Source organism: Jaculus jaculus, chromosome 9 (assembly GCF_020740685.1).
Source record: "Jaculus jaculus isolate mJacJac1 chromosome 9, mJacJac1.mat.Y.cur, whole genome shotgun sequence".
Lineage (NCBI taxonomy): Eukaryota > Metazoa > Chordata > Mammalia > Rodentia > Dipodidae > Jaculus > Jaculus jaculus.
The window spans coordinates 112079058-112098322 of NC_059110.1; the positions used below are offsets into that span (position 1 = coordinate 112079058).

A 19265-nucleotide genomic window follows, 5' to 3' on the forward strand; every position below is an offset into this window, starting at 1 on the left:
GCGGCGGCCCCTTTGCACAATAGCGCCCGCCCGCCCGCCCGCCGGCCTCCCTGCCTCCTTCCCTCCCTCCTCTCGGCTCCCGGTTCGCTCCCGCCCGCTGCCCTCTCGGCGCATGCGCTCTCCGGCCGTCGGCGGCGGCCGCTCCGAGCGACTCCGTTTTTTTTTAAAGGGAAACGCTGAGACGCCCGGGGTGACTGTGGGGGAGGGGGACCCGGCGCTTTGCGGAGACCCCCGAGGGAAGGCGGCAGACCCCCCCCCCTTCCCGGAGGAGAAGGAGGAGGTCCTTGGGCGGACCCGTCCCTTCCACCCCCTCCTGAAGAGTAGGAGGAGGAGGAGGAGGAGGAGGAGGAAGGGGGGGAAATGGAGGCTCGGGGCGGCTGAGGCGAGCTCCGGGGCGGGGGGCCGGGGCGGGGAAGGGGGGGTACGGGGTGGGGAGACGAGGCGGGCCCGGCCGGGCCAGGGTGGGGGGGGGCCGAAGCGAGCTCCGGGGATGAGCTCGGGGGCGGCTGGGTGCGAGCTCTTCTTGCCTCTGAGGCGAAGGCGACCGTGGCGGCAGCAGCAGCAGCAGCAGCAGCGGCAGCAGCAGCGGCGGCGGCGGCGGCGGCGGGGCCCCCATGGGTCGTCGTCGGGCCTCGGCCGCGGCCTCCACTTCTCCGCTCGCCGGCGGGATGGCGCCCGGGCCCCGGAGAAGTCGCGTTAAGCGAGGCCTGCTGCCGCGCCGCTGCTGAGACGAGCCCGCCAAACTCCCCTCCCCCCCGCCTCCTCCGTCCTCGACCCCCCGCACCTCGCCCCTTCCCCACCCCCCGCCTCCGTCTCGGTCCCCGGCGCCGCTCCGGACCACTATGACCATGAGATCCGCCGTGTTCAAGGCGGCCGCGGCCCCTGCCGGCGGCAACCCCGAGCAGCGACTGGACTACGAACGGGCTGCGGCGCTGGGTGGGCCCGAGGACGAGTCCGGGGCGGCCGAAGCGCACTTCCTCCCCCGGCACCGTAAGCTCAAGGAGCCGGGGCCCCCGTTGGCTTCTTCCCAGGCCGGGAGTCCCGCGCCTTCCCCGGCTGGCTGCGGCGGCAAGGGCCGGGGTTTGTTGCTCCCGGCCGGCGCGGCCCCCGGGCAGCAGGAAGAGAGCTGGGGCGGTTCGGTGCCCTTGCCCTGCCCGCCCCCAGCCACCAAGCAAGCCGGCATTGGCGGCGAGCCAGCCGCGGCCGGAGCCGGCTGCAGCCCCCGACCCAAGTATCAGGCGGTGCTGCCCATTCAGACGGGTTCTCTCGTGGCGGCGGCCAAAGAGCCTACGCCCTGGGCTGGGGACAAGGGTGGGGCGGCTCCCCCGGCTGCCACCGCCTCGGACCCGGCGGGACCCCCACCACTACCTCTGCCCGGGCCGACACCCCTCGCGCCCACCGCCACCGCCGGGACCCTGGCGGCCAGCGAGGGCAGATGGAAGAGTATGAGGAAGAGTTCTCTCGGGGGTGGCGGCGGCTCTGGAGCCTCCAGTCAGGCCGCCTGCCTCAAACAGATCCTTCTGCTGCAATTGGACCTCATCGAACAGCAGCAGCAGCAGTTGCAGGCCAAGGAAAAGGAGATCGAGGAGCTGAAGGCCGAGAGAGACACGGTACGGGAGGGGTTAATCTGCGTTAGGGCGGAGGAGCGAGTAGTGCGCACGCTCCCGGGAAGGGGGTTGCAGGAGGCCTAGGTCCCCCCCCCCACCACCACATACACACACAGTTTTAGGGTTAGCGGAGGTTGACCACCGGCAAAGGAGTTATCTTAGGCGCTGGGTTCTTGAGAGAACCATGCTCGCAGACACGTTGGATCCATTTGAGGCGAGGGTTAAAGGGCAACTTCCAAGTGGGGGGGGATGGGAGGCATCGGGGGCCAAAGGGTTAATTTAAAATGACAGCCCAGACTTGTGGGAAAGATGTTTCGAGTGGGAAAAGACCTGAGTTGTGAGGGGTTTTTTTTTAAAAAAAAAAAAGATAGGGTGGGGTGCAGATGTGGTGGCTGCATAGAAAGGGTTAAATTAAAGAGCTATTGCGCTAGAAATGCATTGTGGAGGAGAGGAACATAGCAGCTGTTGCTCTAACCACTGCTGCAGCATCTGTAGACAGGAGGGTCTTAGGCCTTTTAGCGGGTAGAGGAGATAGAGGTGGTTTTTATAGAATCCTATTTTGGCTTTCTGAAACGTTATGAGAATCACTGCCTTTGAGTTCAGACAATTTCTTAGTAGGACTCTTTGATCATAAAGCGCAAGTCTCGTGAATAAACATGGTGTTTGAACCCGGAAGGTTTTAAGGCATCAGGAGAAAGTTAAGCTTATTCAATATACTCAGTAGATCCTTCCCCACCTCCAGAATACCTGTTTTAGAATCTTAGGGTAGTAGGGAGGTCATGGATTATTTCTTGGACTTCCGAGGAGCAGGACTACCCAGGCTAGTTTTACTGCAGGAGCAGTTAAGGGCACCTCTGCGTTAAACATACTCCACAGATTAGGGAAGCTGGGGTGGTGGGTTGTTATTGTGCTAGCATACCTTTCAGTTGCCTAAAAATAAACATGGTCTCTACAATTGTGTTCAGGCTACAGCTAGCGCTCTCTCTCTCTCTCTCTCTCTGGCTGGCTGTGGCGCTGTGTGTCAAGGGCTGAGCAAGGGAGCAGAGGGCTATTCATTTTGTTTGCTTTCCAAATGAATCGCATCAGGCGACTGTTTTATTGGAGAATGCATTCTGCAAGGTGGAAGGGAGCTGGGGCAGGTCTCATTAAAATATCTCATAGTGCTGATTTGTGGAAGTTACTCAACATGGAGGTGGCACTGCTCAGCTGCTGTACTGCAGTCTAGGGGTGTGATGGTACTGTAATTACAACACATCATATCCTTCCATGGGGAGGGGTTGGAAAGAGAAAGAGGACCCGCAAAGGAGAAGAGATCAAGGATATGTAACCCACAAACCGTGGTTAAGTAATGTTAAGGCTGTGAATCAAACAGGAGATGAGAGTATGGCTGACAAGGGGGACTCTACTGACTGGTGGAGGTTTCTGCTGAGTTCCTGAGGTAATGCCCCCTTCGCAGGCTTTCCTAGGCAGGAAAAGTGAGGTGAGTTAAGGATACAATGTCAGTCTAAACTTGGCATTCACTTCTTCTGTCCTGTATTTGCAGTCTTAGCGTTGCTTAAGCTTGTTTCTCTTATTCCAGTTATTGTTTGGCCTCTACTGAAATCTATGCAGTGGATGTAATGAAGGCAGCGTTAATATCACTGTCTAACCCAGACAAAATTCTTGTAGTATGGTGTAAGTAGCACAATTGGCACCTTTTCTCAAAACTGAGTTAATGTGAACTTTTTGATGACAGTAGACTTCCATTTTGTTTGGTTGTGTGGTTCTCCCTTGTAAATAGAATAAAGAATATTAATTTTAATATGTTTACATAAATATTTTTTCTCTTATTTCAAATGCAAAACAATATGTGTCATATTTATTAGGGTTTCTATTATAATAATTGTTTTCAGATGTACTCACACACATACACATTTTCATGTGACACTGCTGTCCCTGATGACACGGTATCAACTCTTGATTCCCTTTCAGTGTACTGTTTGGACATTTCCATTGTGCATAGAATTTTGAAGTGGAAGTAGAGAAGATAGAATTTGTACAACCTTAGGGCCTCTTAAAAGAACATAGGGCTGAGAATGTAGCTTAGGTGTGCTCAGAGTATTTGCCTAGCATGTGCAGGAGGCCTTGAGTTCTACCCCTAACACCTCAAGAAAAGAAAATATGTGTTAATTCTGGAAACTCCAAACTGACTTGGAGTCAGTCTCCGGAGTTAGCAGTAGCAGAGACCATTCCTTTAAAAGGCACTCTGTGGCCCCTCCCTATGGAGAGGATCTTTCAGAATGAACTACATATCGCCTCATCCCTTTTCTCATCTAGATTAACCCCTCCAACAGTATATCTTGCCTTTAATGAGTTTAAGGAAAACTATTTGAATTAACGCCTGTCAATTAAAAGTAAAGATAAAGAAGACTTCTGACTTAGACTCCTGAATCACAGGCTAAGTGCCCGTGTTGAATTTTTTGGTGTGTAAGTCTACATTTTCTCTCTTTTAGCTTCTGGCTCGGATTGAACGTATGGAAAGGCGGATGCAGCTGGTAAAGAAGGATAACGAGAAAGAAAGGCACAAGCTGTTTCAGGGCTATGAAACTGAAGAGAGAGAGGAAACAGAGCTGTCTGAGAAAATTAAACTGGATTGCCAGCCGGAGCTTTCTGAAACATCCCAGACTCTGACTCCCAAGCCTTTCTCATGTGGGCGGAGTGGAAAGGGACACAAAAGGTGTGCTGATAACTTTATTTTACTGTCTGGACATCATGAGGAATTATATTACCAGTGACTTAGGAGGGAATTGGTATTTATGGATTGGTTTTATGGCAAACACAACCTGATTTAAGTCTCTTTTGTGCTGGGTAAAGTAGCTCCGTACCTATAATCTCAGTACTTGGAAGGCTAAGGCAGGAGGATGGTTGTAAGTTTAAGGCCATCCTGGGTTATAGAGGTAGACTCCTATGCCCAAAACCCAAAAAGGTAGGGCTGGAGAAATGGTTTAGTGGTAAAGGCACTTGTCTGTGAAGCATAAGGACCTAGGTTCGATTTCCCAGAACCCATGTAAGCCAGATACACAAAATGGCGATGCATCTGTAGTTCATTTACAGTGGCTAGAGGCCCTGGTGCACCCATTTTTGGTCTCTCTCTAATAAATATATAAATAAAAATTTTAAAAAATCCAAAAAGGTGCCAGGTGTGATGGTGCATGCCTCTAATCCCAGTACCTGATTAGATTAGACTGCCTATGTAGAAGGATTTCTGAGTTCCAGGCCAGCCTGAGACTACATGGTGAATTCCAGGTCAGTCTGGGCTCAAGCAAGACCCTACCTCAAAAACAAAAACAAAAAAGTTTGTTTTCAGAAATGTCTTGAAACTTTTTTTTTAATTTGTTGCCAGGCATAGTAACACAGCTTTAATCCCAGCATGCGGGAGGCAGAGGTAAGAGGACCTCTGTGAGTTCAAGGCCACCCTGAGACTACAAAGTAAATACCAGATGAGCCTGGGCTAGAGCAAGGTCTTAACTTGAAAAATTAAAAAAATAAAAAATAATAATTTGAGAAAAAGAAAGACATAGAGAATGGGCACACAGGGCTTTTAGCCACTGCATCAAACAAACTCCAACTGCATGCGCTGCCTTGTGCATCTGGCTTCACTTGGGCCCTGGGGAACTGGAGTCTTTAGGCTTTGAAAATACCCCCACACTCCCAGGTAGGATTTCACTCTAGCTCTGGATAACTTGGAATTCACTGTGTAGTCTTATGGTGGCCTCCTACCTATGCCTTCTGAGTGCTGGGATTAAAGCTGTGTGCCACCACACTCGGCTACAATAAATATTTTTTAAAAAAGTTTTAAGATATTTCTAAAAACAAATTTTTTCTTTTTGATTTTTTTTTTTTGGGGGGGGGAGGTGGAGGGTTAGGGTTTTGTTCCAGACCAGGCTGACCTGGAATTCACTGTGCTGGGCTTGCTTTGAAACCTTTTTTACAAAGGTTACAAAAGCCTGCTGAGTGTGGTGGTATATGTCTTTAATCCTTGCACTTGGGAGGCAGAAGTAGGAGTATCACCATGAGTTCAAGGTCAGCCAAGGCTACAGTAATACCTTACCTTGAAATACCAAAAAAAAAAAAAGAAAGAAAGAAAGAAAGAAAGTAAAACAAAAAGACCTATTAGGAACATTTTGGTCAGAGACAGAATGCAGAGTACATCATAAAGAGAATCTGCTACAAATGGTACAGTTGGTTTCTTTAAGGAGTCTATAGCAGTTCACCTCAATCAAGAAGTATTCAACTCCTGTTGTGTTAGGTACTGGTAGGTGTTAACTGGGGTTGGAGAGATGGCTTTGCAGTTAAAGCGTTTGCCTACAAAGCCAAAGGACCCAGGTTTGATTCCCCAGGACCCATGTAAGCCAGACACACAAGATGGTGCATGCATCTGGAGTTTGGTTGCAGCTGCGGGAGGCCCTGGCATACCCATTCTGTGTCTGTAATAAATTATTAAATAAATGTTTTTTAAAATTATATAACTGTTCTTAGATTCAGAGAAATTAGATAATGTAATAGATTAAAAACTGTTTAAAAAAATTCAGGCCAGGCGTGGTGGCGCACGCCTTTAATCCCAGCACTTGGGAGGCAGAGGTAGGAGGCCACCCTGAGACTACATAGTGAATTTATGGTGAGCCTGGGCCAGAGTGAGACCCTACCTTGAAAAAACAAACCAAAAAAACCAAAAAATCAGGCTTATTAACAATTATTTTGAGATAGAATTGTGATTTTTGTTTGTTTGTTTTTTGAGGTAGGGTTTGCTCTAGCCCAGGCTGATCTAAAATTCACTATGTAGTCTTAGGGTGGTCTTAAATTCAAGGCAATCCTCCAACCTCTGCCTCCTGAGTGCTGAAATCAAAGGTGTCCACCACCACACCCAGTTTAGAATTGTGAAACTTGAAAATACATTTTATTTGTGAATTTTTAAAGTTTTTATTTACTTAGAGACTGGAGCACCAGGGCCTTCAGCCACTGTAAATGAATTCCAGATGCGTGCACCGCCTTGTGCATCTGCTTATGAGGGTCCTAGGGAATCGAACCTGGGTCCTTAGCTTTACAGGCAAGGGCCTTAACAGCTGAGTCATCTCTTCAGTCCTATTTATGTGTTTGAGACACAGAAAGGCAGATAGAGAGAAAAGAGGCTTGCCAGGGCCAATGCAAACAGACTCCAGACACGTGTCACCTTGTGTACCTGGCTTTGCATGGGTCTCAGAGAATCGAACTGGGGTCCTTTGGCTTTGCAGGCAAGTGCCTTAACCACTAAGCCATCCCAAAGCAAATGCTTTTTTTTTTTTGTTGTTGTTGTTCATTTTTATTTGAGAGCAACAGACAGAAAGAGGCAGAGAGAAAATGAGCACACCAGGGTCTCCAGCCACTGCAGACAAACTCCAGATGTGCATTTGGCTAAGATGGGTCCCAGTGAATGAAGCCTTGAACTGGGGTCCTTAGGCTTCACAGGCAAGCACTTAACTGCTAAGCCATCTCTCCAGCCCCTCTTTTTTTAATTAAAAAAAATATTTATTTGAGACAGATAAAATGGGAGTGTCAGGGCCTCTAGCAGCTGCAAACAAACTCCAGGCACATGCGCCACTTGTACATCTGATTTATGTGGGTACTAGAGAATTGAACCTGGGTTATTGGCTTTGTAGGTAAGTGCCTTAACTACTAAGCCATCCCTCCATCTCCAAGCAAATGGGTCTTGGAAAAAAAAAATAGAATTTAGATTGCTACAGGATAAGAAAGGGCTTTGGGGATGGAAGAGTATTATTGTTACAGGTGGGAGAGAAAGTCAGCAGGTAAGAGAGGAAAAAAGATAGATTGTAATTAGTATAGTATAGGATTTTGAGGAATTAAATAAGCTGGTCTCTGGTTAACAAGAAACCAGAAATAGGTGGCCAGATAGTGTCACCTAAGGCTGGCTGAAGAATAAAGAATTCTGTATAGAAGTTTTTTTTTGTCTAATGGGCAACAGAATGCAATGAGATACTCTTATATTAAATGAGTATAGAAACTCATTTATTCATTTCTCAAGGACCTAGTCTGTATGCTGTTAAATGAGGCTGCTGTTGACTTCCTAGATAATTTAGTACCTGGATCCTGCTCACTTTGAGACAAGAGAACTAGTTCTCTTGCCCCCAAATGTATTCAGATCACATTTTATTTAAGAATGAATAAATTCTATAACATTTTCTTTCTAATAGGAAAACCTCATTTGGAAATGCAGAAAGAAAGACTCCTGTTAAAAAGCTGGCTCCTGAATTTTCAAAAGTCAAAACAAAAACTCCTAAGCACTCTCCCATTAAAGAGGAACCCTGTGGTTCCTTATCTGAAACTGTTTGTAAACGTGAATTGAGGAGCCAAGAAACCCCAGAAAAGCCCCGGTCTTCAGTGGACACCCCACCAAGACTCTCTACTCCCCAAAAGGGACCCAGCGCCCATCCCAAGGAGAAAGCCTTCTCAAGTGAGATAGAAGATTTGCCGTACCTTTCCACCACAGAAATGTATTTGTGTCGTTGGCACCAGCCTCCCCCATCACCGTTACCATTACGGGAATCCTCTCCAAAGAAGGAGGAGACTGTAGCAAGTAAGGCATAGAGAACACTTGCTCTTATACCCTAGTGGTGGCGGTCAAGCTAACAAGTGTGAAAATGCCTTTGGCATTTTTTAAAAAGTGCAATCAATAAAGCAGAGTTCTGTCAAGAATGAGTAAGTTAACAGCCAGAGACAGACACTGTGCAGGCATTGCAAATAGATGGAATTACAGCAAAAATGTGCTCAATGTATTTGCCTGCTTACAACACTGGGAGATGTGTTTGCCAGTAAGTTGCTCATGACAAGAGCATCAGACTTGGGGGTGTAATCTCCGGCACCTTGCATGCCCTCTGAAAGAAGGGTTTTCTGTGCTATGAAATGCATAGAACTTATACTTTGCCGTGCACGACTGTTCCTGCAATTGATATTGTGTGAAACCTGGGAGGGTGGTCTTTGGGTGTTCTCAGGGGCCAATGGTAAATTTTGGTTGGAAAGTCAGCCTGTGGTGGGGAATTTCACCTGGGCCTCCACTCTTTACTATTTAAACATTTATCTGTATCTCTGTCCCGGTCTGGGGGGGCAGGAGGAATCTGCCAAAGACCAACAGTCTTACTTTATCTTACTACACTTCACAAAGGTTCTTAAATGTGAAGAGTTTACTTGGATTGCAGTAGCCCATTGGTTGTTCATATATTTAAATAAAATGGTCTACAAACTATTTTTCAAACAATAAGGACTATCTTGGGATATCTGAGCTGCTTGGGAAGGGTGTGGGGTATGGGAACTTGGTCTTCATTCCCTTTTTTCCCTTTATGGTTTCCACACAGAGATGCTCCCCTATCTCCTATATGAAACAATAATTGGAATGTGTCTTCAATTATGATATGTTAGTCTGTGACAGTAACCATGGGTGTTCTGGGTTGATGGTGGGAAAAGCCTTCTTGGATAGTTTCAGACCTGAATTTCTATTCCTGTGCCTTGTCCTAGTAGGGATGGGGATGGGAATCCATTCCAATAAGATGAGAACATTCTCCAGGCTTTTTTATTTATTTATTTTGGCTGTTGTGGTGACAAAACTAAGTGGGGAAGATAGATAAATAATGTTTATCAGATCTCACACTGAGTACATGAGACCAGGACCTGGATGTAGATTCAGATATTTTTGTTGTGTTAGTCAGTTGAACAGGTTCATATTTAATAGTTTACCTTTTTGCTGTTATGGCAATGCTGTGTAACAATTGAAGAGAAACCATGAAGCAACTTCCCATCCAGAATTAGGAAATGGCTTGGTTTGGAGCTATTCTGTGTGACTAGCTGGTTTTGAAAACCTTCTGCCCTAGTACAGCAAGTTCCAGACACCTCTGTAGGCATTTCAATATGAGGGAGTATGATTGGGGAGATCGCAGGCCCTTGAGGTGCCTGGCTTATGAATAACTGTGTACAGTTGAATCCTTACTCTTGGTGCCCCTATCTCAAGAGGAAGCCTCAGTCACTTATTCTAAGGAAGCCAAAGTCTTGGTGCATGTTGTTTAGGCTGGACCAGCAAGGTAGTTTGGAGGGAGGAGGGGCTGTTCAAGAAGACTACATATGTAAGTTTGAGAACACTGATCTTTTATTTGAAAAATAGGGTCAACTTTTACTCACCTGCCATGTTCTGAGTTTAAGGTTTGATATCCTTGGCCATCAACTGTTGCAGGGAAACCACCCTAAATAATGAAGAAAAGAAGTCGTCTCAGTGTAAAAAAAAAAAGTGGTGGGCTTATTTTCTTTTCTTTTGTCTGTTGTTCCCTCTTCCCCTTCCCCAGAGAGAAATTCTCAAAAGAACAACTCAAAAAACAAAATGGCTTCCTAGTGAGAACTTCAGTGATGATCCTTTCCTCCATTTTGGGTATGGGCTTTTTTTCTTTTTACACTGAGATGATTCTTCTTTCCTGCATTATTTAGGGTGTCTGATGCCATCAAGTGTTGCAGGAGAAACTTCAGTCTTGGCTGGTGAGTAGAATAGGAATTGTGCTGGCTGGGCCTGGGGTGGGGGTGGATGGGCTGGTGGATGGTTGGGAGCTGTATTCCCCATCTGTTGGATGTGGGAGAGTGAGATTCCTTGGTGTTTGATGACACTGCTGTAGACTTCAAAATGACAACAAATCTCAGTTGTTTTTCAGGAACTGCAATAGCATCCATTATATGAATTGTCAGGTATTGGCTAGGTTTTTTTTTTTGTGATCCTGCATTTGGCAGACTGCAATGGCATTTTAGGTTCTTTTATACCATAGCAAGGACACTGAATATGGCTTCAGGTGAGGCCATAGAATGGATTCCTATCACTTGGTAACCTTGTCTTATCTGGGGAGAGACCTTATCCTAGTGAATAGTTGGATGGTTGTATGACTTTGGATTTAAGGGTGGTTCCACCCCTCTTCTTTTTCTTTCTCTTTTTCTTCATTTTTTTCAGTTCCTTCTTGGAGGGACCATTCAGTAGAGCCTCTAAGGGACCCAAATCCTTCAGACCTTTTGGAGGTAGGTACCCAAAAACTGTTAATGGAAGGGGGTATGAAATTGACTGGAATACAGGGTTGTCCATCTGGTCATGATGGCTAGCAAATGTCTCAGCTAGATTCTGGCCCCCAGGAGGTTGAGGCCAGTTTGGGGAACACACTGGCAAAGGATGTCACTTGAATATTCTTAGTACTGTGGGTGAATTAAATAGAACTTTAAAGCCAGAAAGGAACTTCAGAGATTACTTTGTTCAAATCTTTCATGTTATGGATGGGAAAAGTGGGGTTCAGATAAGTAGCTAGGTAGTGTTCAAAACAAAAATTTCATGCCATTTCATGCTAAGTAGCAACACTCAGCAACAGAACATATTCTAATAGGCATGGTGGTGCATGCCTTAAAATCCCAGGACTTGGGGGGCCAAGGTAGGAAGGTTTCCTTGAGTTCAAGACTAGAGTGAGGCCCTGCTTAAAAAGATACATATTGAACTCAGACTCAGTTACTAAATATGAAGGTAGGGAGAGTTTATGGCACTCTCAGGAGTGTTTTGTGCCTTCAAAAATTTTGGGAATAATTTTCAAAGTGGCAATTTCTCAAAGGGCTAAGGTGAAAAAAGGAGTACAAGAAGGTTCATATGATATCTAAAAACTCAGAAGATTCTTGAGGCTATAAAAGTTAATTGGTTAGTACAACATGGTGACAAGGAGCTTATCACTGCTGTTCCTTTTCCAGAACCTGGATGACAGTGTGTTTTCAAAGAGGCATGCAAAACTGGAGCTGGATGAGAAGAGAAGGAAAAGGTAAGGAAGAGATGCCCATGCTGTGGAGAGTTTTGGAGCTCTTTAACACTCTTATATTACTGGCTTCCCAAAGTATTATTTAGCTGGTTGTGGTAGTTGTTTAAGGTAGAACCAGGTAGCCAGTTCTCTACCTCATCCAGAGAAGTCAACAAGGGTCTTCTTAGCATTTGGATTATGAGAGTTGATTTTATAGAACAGGTTTTGGGTAAGCAGTAATGTGGGTTTGTTTGTTTTGTCTGTTTTTTTCCCAGATGGGATATTCAGAGGATCAGGGAACAAAGAATTTTACAACGACTGCAGCTCAGAATGTATAAAAAGAAAGGAATTCAGGAATCTGAGCCTGAAGTTACCTCATTTTTCCCTGAGCCAGATGATGGTAAGTTTTGCTTATCTAAAAAAGTAGGCTTTTCAAGAAGGAACAAAAAGATATAAGGCTCTGGAATAAAACTAGTCCTAATGAGCAAATTGTATTTTTCAGGTGGTGTATGTAGTTTGCTATATATTTTCTACCTGTGTTACTAACAAGAGTTTATGTAATTTTCTTCCATAGTTGAGAGTTTGATGATTACCCCCTTCTTGCCTGTTGTAGCATTTGGACGACCACTACCAAAATTAACGCCCCAGTAAGTATAAAGGAATTTACCTTCTCAGGTAGCTTGTACCTCCTTTTCACATTCTATAGAAGCTTGAATAAGAGGATCTAGGTGGTTTAGAGATAGCCTTTTGGAAAAAAAGTAGGGTACCCCCCCCCCCCCGAATAAGAAGTCAGGAATTATGAGAATTGCTTATTCAGTTAGAAAATTATTTGGTCATCTTAATGATACTATTGCTGTAGCTTTGAAGCAGTAAAGATTCCAGACTTGGGACTCAGGAGGGCTAGAAGTGGTGAGAGACATGACTCTTTTGGAATTATTATCTTGTCCACACTAAACCCTTTCTTGGCTTGCAAGTTTATACCCTCATCCTTTTTGCCAGGAATTTTGAGCTTCCCTGGTTGGATGAGCGAAGCCGATGCAGGTTGGAGATCCAGAAGAAGCAGACACCTCACCGGACGTGTAGGAAATAGCTGTGCTGGCAAGAACCCTGTCTTCAGATAGTTGTAGCATGTCATTCCCAGAGAATGGCAGAGACCTGTATATGTGACCTATGTCCTCATGTTGTTATCATTTGCTGGTAATGCCCTTCTATACTCACTCAATTTTCGTTTTGTTGTTTTCTTCACTGATTTCACAAAAACTCTTTCATTGGGCTAATTGTGAATTATGGAGACTTACTGAGATTTCTTTTTCCTTTTGTGGAAATGAACTTTTCAGCTAAACCTATAGGATTTGGGAGTTTCAGGGGTCACATCTATGCATTTGCCTGTGCTAAAGGGGTACAAGGGTTCTCTTCATTAGACAGTGGAAGGTGAAGCAACCCGGCCTCTAGGAGCTGTGCCTGCCTGGCACTCTCCTTTCCCTGGTATATCCTCTCAATAGTTTGGGTGTAGTGGTTTTGACCTTGAAAAGAAAAATCATCACCATAAACTTTAGGGCCACTTGAGAAATAACAAGTGAAGGGATGAAGCAAATCATCTTCACAGTGGGAAGAACTTGGCATTGGTAAATAAGCCCACAAAGATAGTTCCTTTAAAACTATTCTGTGGTATAGCCATATGGGAAGGGACATGCAGCAGATTATCTTCTTCTTAGTTAATGAGTAACTTTAGTTCTTTCCCCCACCTCTCAAAAAATGAAATCTTTGGAAAAATAAAATGGGAATGTTATGTTAGTTTCAGACAAGTTACAGTGCTAAACAGAAGCAGTTGTCATTTGGGGATGGCATGCCAGAATCTGTATAGATGTCCTTGTGTCACATTGCTTCTCAAATATTCCTTCGTTGGGCTTTACCCTATTAGCTGAGCTCTTGGTGGTGGGGTAGAAATTTTGGGAGGGTGGGGGGAGGGTGTGGAAATATGTGCTTCCTTTGGCTGGCAAATGTCTACATCTTGAAACAAACAGATGTACCTAATGAGCTTCTCCATTCATTTTGTAAAAATAGATTTGTATGTGTACCATCTTGGTTCCCATCCTCTGCCCATGTTTTGTTATTTAAAAAAAAAAAAAAATCAGGACAACACTCCCAGGCCACTTTGGTCTCAGTGTAAGATCCTTAACTATCTGGAAGGAAAAGGAAAATAGAGCTGAGTCCTCTGGTTTTAAATATATAGGAATTGCCTTTCATTAGTCTTCAGGACTATTGTGTGAAAACAAGTAGGGGTCTAATCTCCTAGAAGATAGGGGCTTTTATCCTTGAAGAGAATATGTCCCTGGATTATTAGCACTTTTAGAGGAGAAGCCAAGGTATGTAGGGTGTGTGGCTGGCCCATCAGTGGAGCAGGAAAGAATGGGAAACCATTGTGGGGAGAGAAGAAAAGTTCCTCAGGGGCCTCCCACTGCTAAAGCTTTTTGTGAGATGTTATCTGTGCTCCCTGGGTTTGACTTTGAAAGGAATTACTCCGGCAGTACATGTAGTATTCTTGGATGATCTTGCTGCTCTTATTTCTGTGTGTGTATGAGTGAGTATGTGTGTTTATGAGTGAGTGTGTGTCTATGGGTTTTCATTTGTAACTCCATCTGCCTAGGAGAGTGCACTCTCTATAAGGGAATCTGCTGTAAATTTCACTGCAGCAAGGATATAGAGAGAAAAGAGTACTTTTTCCACTAGGGGTTCTTATCTCACACCGTATGTATAAGGAAATTTCTAGAAAAATTGGGCCAGATTTTGTTTTCCATTATTTTAATGTGGCAAGCAGTTTAGTGTTTCCCCCCTTTGACCTGTTACTGTTTCTTTATAATGTGCCCCCAGCCCAATAACACCCCATCTGTTTGTCACTTTCTTTGTTCCTTGATCCCTCTCAGTTTCTTCTTGATATCGGTTAGCAAGTTTAACCTTTTATAGTTATGCCCTACACAGGGGCATCCTCAGATCTTGTTTTCACTAGGCTGAGAGGAATCTATGAGGTGCTATCTGGCCAGATTTATGTGGTTCTATTTCCTTGGTTCTCTCTTTCCCAGAAGACTTCTAATTTTTTGTCCCCTCTTCTAGATTTCCTTTGATTTGGAGATATTGAAGTGTGTTGAGAAAGAGGTTGGAACAAAATTCTAAGAGTGAAATTACAGTGTGTTAGAGTGTGGGGGAAAATCAGTCTTTTTCCTTACATGGGATACAACACTGTGAAATTCAGTCTTCAGTCGTTGGCCCCGCAGTTCTCCTAAAACATAGTTCCTTGTTTCTTTAACAATGTTTAAGCTAGTGTTAATAAATTAAAAGCAAAATTGCTTATCTGTCACCTCAGCGTTGTTTTATGCCCATTTCATATTGTTGTCTGTGTTGTAATTCATACTTTTGATACCATTTCTGATGTGTAAAATTGGTTGTCTTGTAAATATCTTATAAAGAGTTCAATTGTAAATAAACTATTGTGGCTGTTAACTTTTGAACTTCTGCCTCAACTTACTAGATTTGTTGGGAAACATTAATTCTGTCTATCTATGAAAAGTAGAAAAAGAAATCCATTTCCATGGGCTGGGGCAATAGCTTAGCATGAGGACCTTGCAAGCACGAGGGACCAGAGTTTAACCTACAAACCCCACAGAACAGCCACACAACTAGGACTTTAGCACTGGAAAGGCAGAGACAGGCATGGCTTGGGCTTGCTGGTCAGCGGGTTTAATCTACTTGGCTAGCTCCAGACCACTGAGAAAACCTTTCTCAAGAAAAAGGTAGATGCTGGGCTGGAGAGATTGCTTACCAGTTAAGGTACTTGCCTGCTAAGCCAAAGGAACCAGGATTGAGTCCTCTGGACACATGTAAGGCAAAAACACAAGGTAGTGCTTGTGTCTGGAGTTCGTTTACAGTGGCTGGAGGCCCTAATGTACCCATTCTCTTCTCTCTCAAATAAATACTGCAAAAAAGAGGACGGCTCAGTGTACATGTTTAATCCCAGCACTTAAGAGGCTGGCATTAAGAAAGACCCTACATCAAAAAACAAAACAAAAAAACAGGAGGATGGGTGTCAGGTGGGTTGGTGTATACTTTTAATTCCACCATTTAGGAGGATTGCTGTGAGTTCAAGGCCAGCCTAGGACTGAAGAGTGAATTCCAGGTCAACTTGGGCTACAGCAAGACCCTAACTCGAAAAGCCAAAATAAAAAATGTTAGTACCTGAGGAATGACACCAAAGGTTGTCTTCTGGCCTCCATGGGCGCACCCCCCCCCCCACCCAACACGTGAAAGCTGGGCATAGTTGTACATGCTTGTAATCCCAGTCTTTGGGAGGCAGAGGTAGGAGGATCACCATGAGTTCAAGGCCATCTTGAGACTATAGTGAATTTCAGGTCAGCCTGAGCTACAGAGAAACCTACCTCAAGAAAGAAGAAAAAAAAAAAAAAGGTGCCTGAGGGAATACCTGTAGCCTCCACATGCAATAAATAGTATAACTATTTCCCTATTTCCGTCCTTCTTAATATCTTTATTTATTAGATAGAAGTAGCTAGGAAGAATGGATGTGCCAGGGCCTCTAGCCACCACAAAATAACTCCAGACACATGCACCACCTAATGCACACCTGGCTTTATGTTAGTAATGGGGAATCAAACCTGGGACATTTGGCTTTGCAGGAAAGTGACTTGACCACGGAGCAATCTCTCCAGGGCCCATCCCCTCCTCCCTCCATTTTTATCAGGGCCTTGTACTTGTGTTTGCATACAATGTATATTTCTTCCTCATTGTCCTGAACTCTTCCTTATGCATAACTGGAAAGATCTAGGTTATCTACTGTGACCCTCAATACATGATTTCTCATGGGAAATGTTCCAAATGAAGTCCAGCCTTTGCTTTAACTCAATGTATTTCCCCATACATCTTTTTCAAATGTTTGAAAAATCCTTCTTTAAAAAAAAAATCCAACTTCTTATAATTTGAACCCATAGGTTGACATTGTGCTTTCTACAGTGTCCTCTGAGAGATATCTATGGTTATCCAAGCCACCTCTTCATGCTAAACATTTAGATTGTGCCAGGCATGGTGGCGCACGCCTTTAATCCCAGCACTCGGGAGGCAGAGGTAGGAGGATCGCTGTGAGTTCGAGGCCACCCTGAGACTCCATAGTGAATTCCAGGTCAGCCTGGGCTAGAGTGAGACCCTACCATGAAAAAGAAAAAAGTAATAATAATAAACATTTAGATTGTAAAATTGTTCGTCAAAAAAAGGATTATGGAGCCAGGTGTGGTAGCACACGCCTTTAATCCCTTGGGAGGCAGAGGTAGGATTGCCATGAGTTAGTTCGAGGCCATCTGGACACTACAGAGTGAATTACAGGTCAGCCTGGGCTAGAGTGAGACCCTACCTCAAAAAATAAAAAAGAGATTACGGACTGGACAAATGGCTTAGTGGTTAAGGCCCTTGCCTGGGAAGTCTTAAGGACTCAAGTTTGATTTCCCAGTACCTACATAAAGCCAAATTCACAAGGTGGCAAATGCATCTGGAGTTAGCAGTGGCTGGAGGGCCTGATATGCCTGTTCTCTATCTGCCTCCCCCACTCCCATATATATATGATTGTGACTCAAGGGCAGAGTCAGGAGGATCATCCCAAGTTCAAGGTCACTCGGGTCTACCTCAAAATTAAAGCCAGGTGTGATGGCACACACCTTTAATCCCAATACTCAGAAGACTAAGGTAAGAAGATCATTGAGTTTGAGGGCAGCCTGGGGTTACAGAGTGAGTTCTAGGTCATCCTGAGCTATAATGAGACCTTGCCTTGAAAAACAACAAATTACAGACTCAGGAGATGGAGAGAGCTAAGCAGTTAAAGGTGTTTGCTTGCAAAGCTTGACAGCCTGGATTGAATTCCTCAGTACCCACATAAACTGGAACATGCTTCTGGAGTTTGTCATAGCAAGAGTCCCTGGGCATGCCCATTCTCTCTTTCTTTGTCTCAAGTAAATAAATAAAAAACATTTTTAAAAAACTGGGCTTTAAAAAATTAAAAGAAAAATTAGCTGGATGTGGTGGCCCACGCCTTTAATCCCAGCACTCCGGAGGCACAGGTAGGAAGATCGCCTTGAGTTCAAGGCCACTCTGAGAGTACATAGTGAAATCCAGGTCATCAGCTTGGACTAGAGTGAGTCTACATTGAAAAACCAACAAAACAAAACAAAACTTGGCTGGGCATGGTGGTGCACGCCTTTCATCCCAACACTTGGCAGGCAGAGGTAGAATAATTATTGAGAGTTGGAGGCCAGCATGAGCTACAGAGTAAGTGCCAGGTCAGTCTCTGCTAGAGTGAGACTCTACTTTGAAAGACCAAAAAATAAAAATGCACCAGAGCCTCCAGCCACTGCAAACGAACTCCAGACGCATGTGGCTCCTTGTGCATCTGCCTTATGTAAATCCTGGGGAAATCGAACCTGGGTCCTTTGGCTTTGCAGGCAAACTCCTTAACCACTCACTAAGCCATTCCTCCAGCCCTCAATTTTTATTTTTTAAACTTGTTTATTGTTTGGTTTTCCAAGTTAGGGTCTCCCTGTATAACATGCTGAAATTGACTGTGTAATCTTAGGGTGGCCTTGCATTCATGGAGATCCTCCTACCTCTCTGCCTCCTGAGTGCTGTGCCATCATACCTGGCCAATTTTTTTTTTTGCTTTCGTTTTTTCAAAGTTGGGTCTCACTCTAGCCCAGGCTGACCTGGAATTCACTGTAGTCTCAGGGTGGCCTCAAACTCAGGTGATCCTTCTACCTCTGCCTCCCAACTGGTGGGATTAAAGGCAGGTGCCACCATGCCCAGCTTTTTTTTTTTTTTTTTTTTTTTAATTAAAGAGAGAAAGATGCAGACAGAGAAAATGGGCGTACCAAGACCTCTAGCCACTGCAAGCAAACTCCAGACACTCGTGCAACCATGCATATCTGCCTTTTCATGGGTACTGGGGAATTGAACCTAGATCCTTAGGCTTCAGAAGCAAGCACAACCACGAAGCCATCTCTCTAGCCATTAAATTTTTAACAATATTTATCAGAGAAAGAAAAAGGGGCAGATAAAGAATGGGTTTGCCAGTACCACCAGCCACTGCAAATGAATTCCAGGTCAGGCTGGAATAGAGTGAAACCCTACCTTGAAAAAATATAAATAAATAAAATAAAATTCAGGGTTGGTGTTGAGCAAAGTGGTGGATACCTTTAATGCCAGTACTTGCAAAGCAGAGATAGGAAGATCACCTGGAGGCAATCCTGAGACTCCATAGTGAATTATAGGTCAGCCTGGGCTAGAGTGAGACCCTACATTGAAAAACCAAAATATAAAGAAAAAATAATTCAAAGCTGAAGAAAAGGCTTAGAGGTTAATGTGCTTGCTTGTGAAGCCGAAGGATCCAGGTTCAACTCCCCAGAACCCATGTAAGCTAGATGCACAGGGTGGCACACGCGTCTGGAGTTCATTTACAGTGGCTGAGGCCCTGGTGCGCCAATTCTCTCTCATAAAATAAGAGAAAAAAGGGCTGGAGGGATGGCTTATCGGTTAAGGCATTTGCCTGCAAAGTCAAAAGGACCCAGGTTCGATTGCCCAGGACCCACCTGGAGTTCCTTTGCAATAGCTGGAGGCCCTGGCGTGCCTATTCTCTCCCCACTTTTCCTCTGTCAAATAAATAAATAAAAATAAAACTTTTAAAAAGAGAACAAAATTAGTGTTATTATTAACGTGCACTATGTTCCAAGGTAACAACTTATTGTTTTCATTGCTGGCAAATGTTTTGCCAAAATGAAAGCAATTC

At 44.7% G+C, this 19265-nt stretch overlaps 1 protein-coding gene across 2 annotated transcripts; it reads left to right on the forward strand.

Moving 5' to 3' along the window:
* Positions 1 to 665: 665 nt before the first annotated feature.
* Positions 666 to 14932, forward strand: Msl1 (MSL complex subunit 1). Of its 2 annotated transcripts, XM_004655447.3 has the most exons (9): positions 668 to 1610; positions 4100 to 4323; positions 7835 to 8217; positions 10110 to 10157; positions 10618 to 10682; positions 11391 to 11458; positions 11710 to 11834; positions 12009 to 12081; positions 12434 to 14932. In XM_004655447.3, exons 1-9 carry the CDS (start codon positions 843 to 845, stop codon positions 12522 to 12524), a joined length of 1845 nt encoding a protein of 614 aa, XP_004655504.1. In that variant the 5' UTR covers positions 668 to 842; the 3' UTR covers positions 12525 to 14932. The 2 variants fall into 2 exon arrangements, with proteins under 2 accessions (XP_004655505.1, XP_004655504.1); XM_004655448.3 differs by lacking the exon at positions 10110 to 10157 and having other exon boundaries at positions 666 to 1610.
* Positions 14933 to 19265: the final 4333 nt, after the last annotated feature.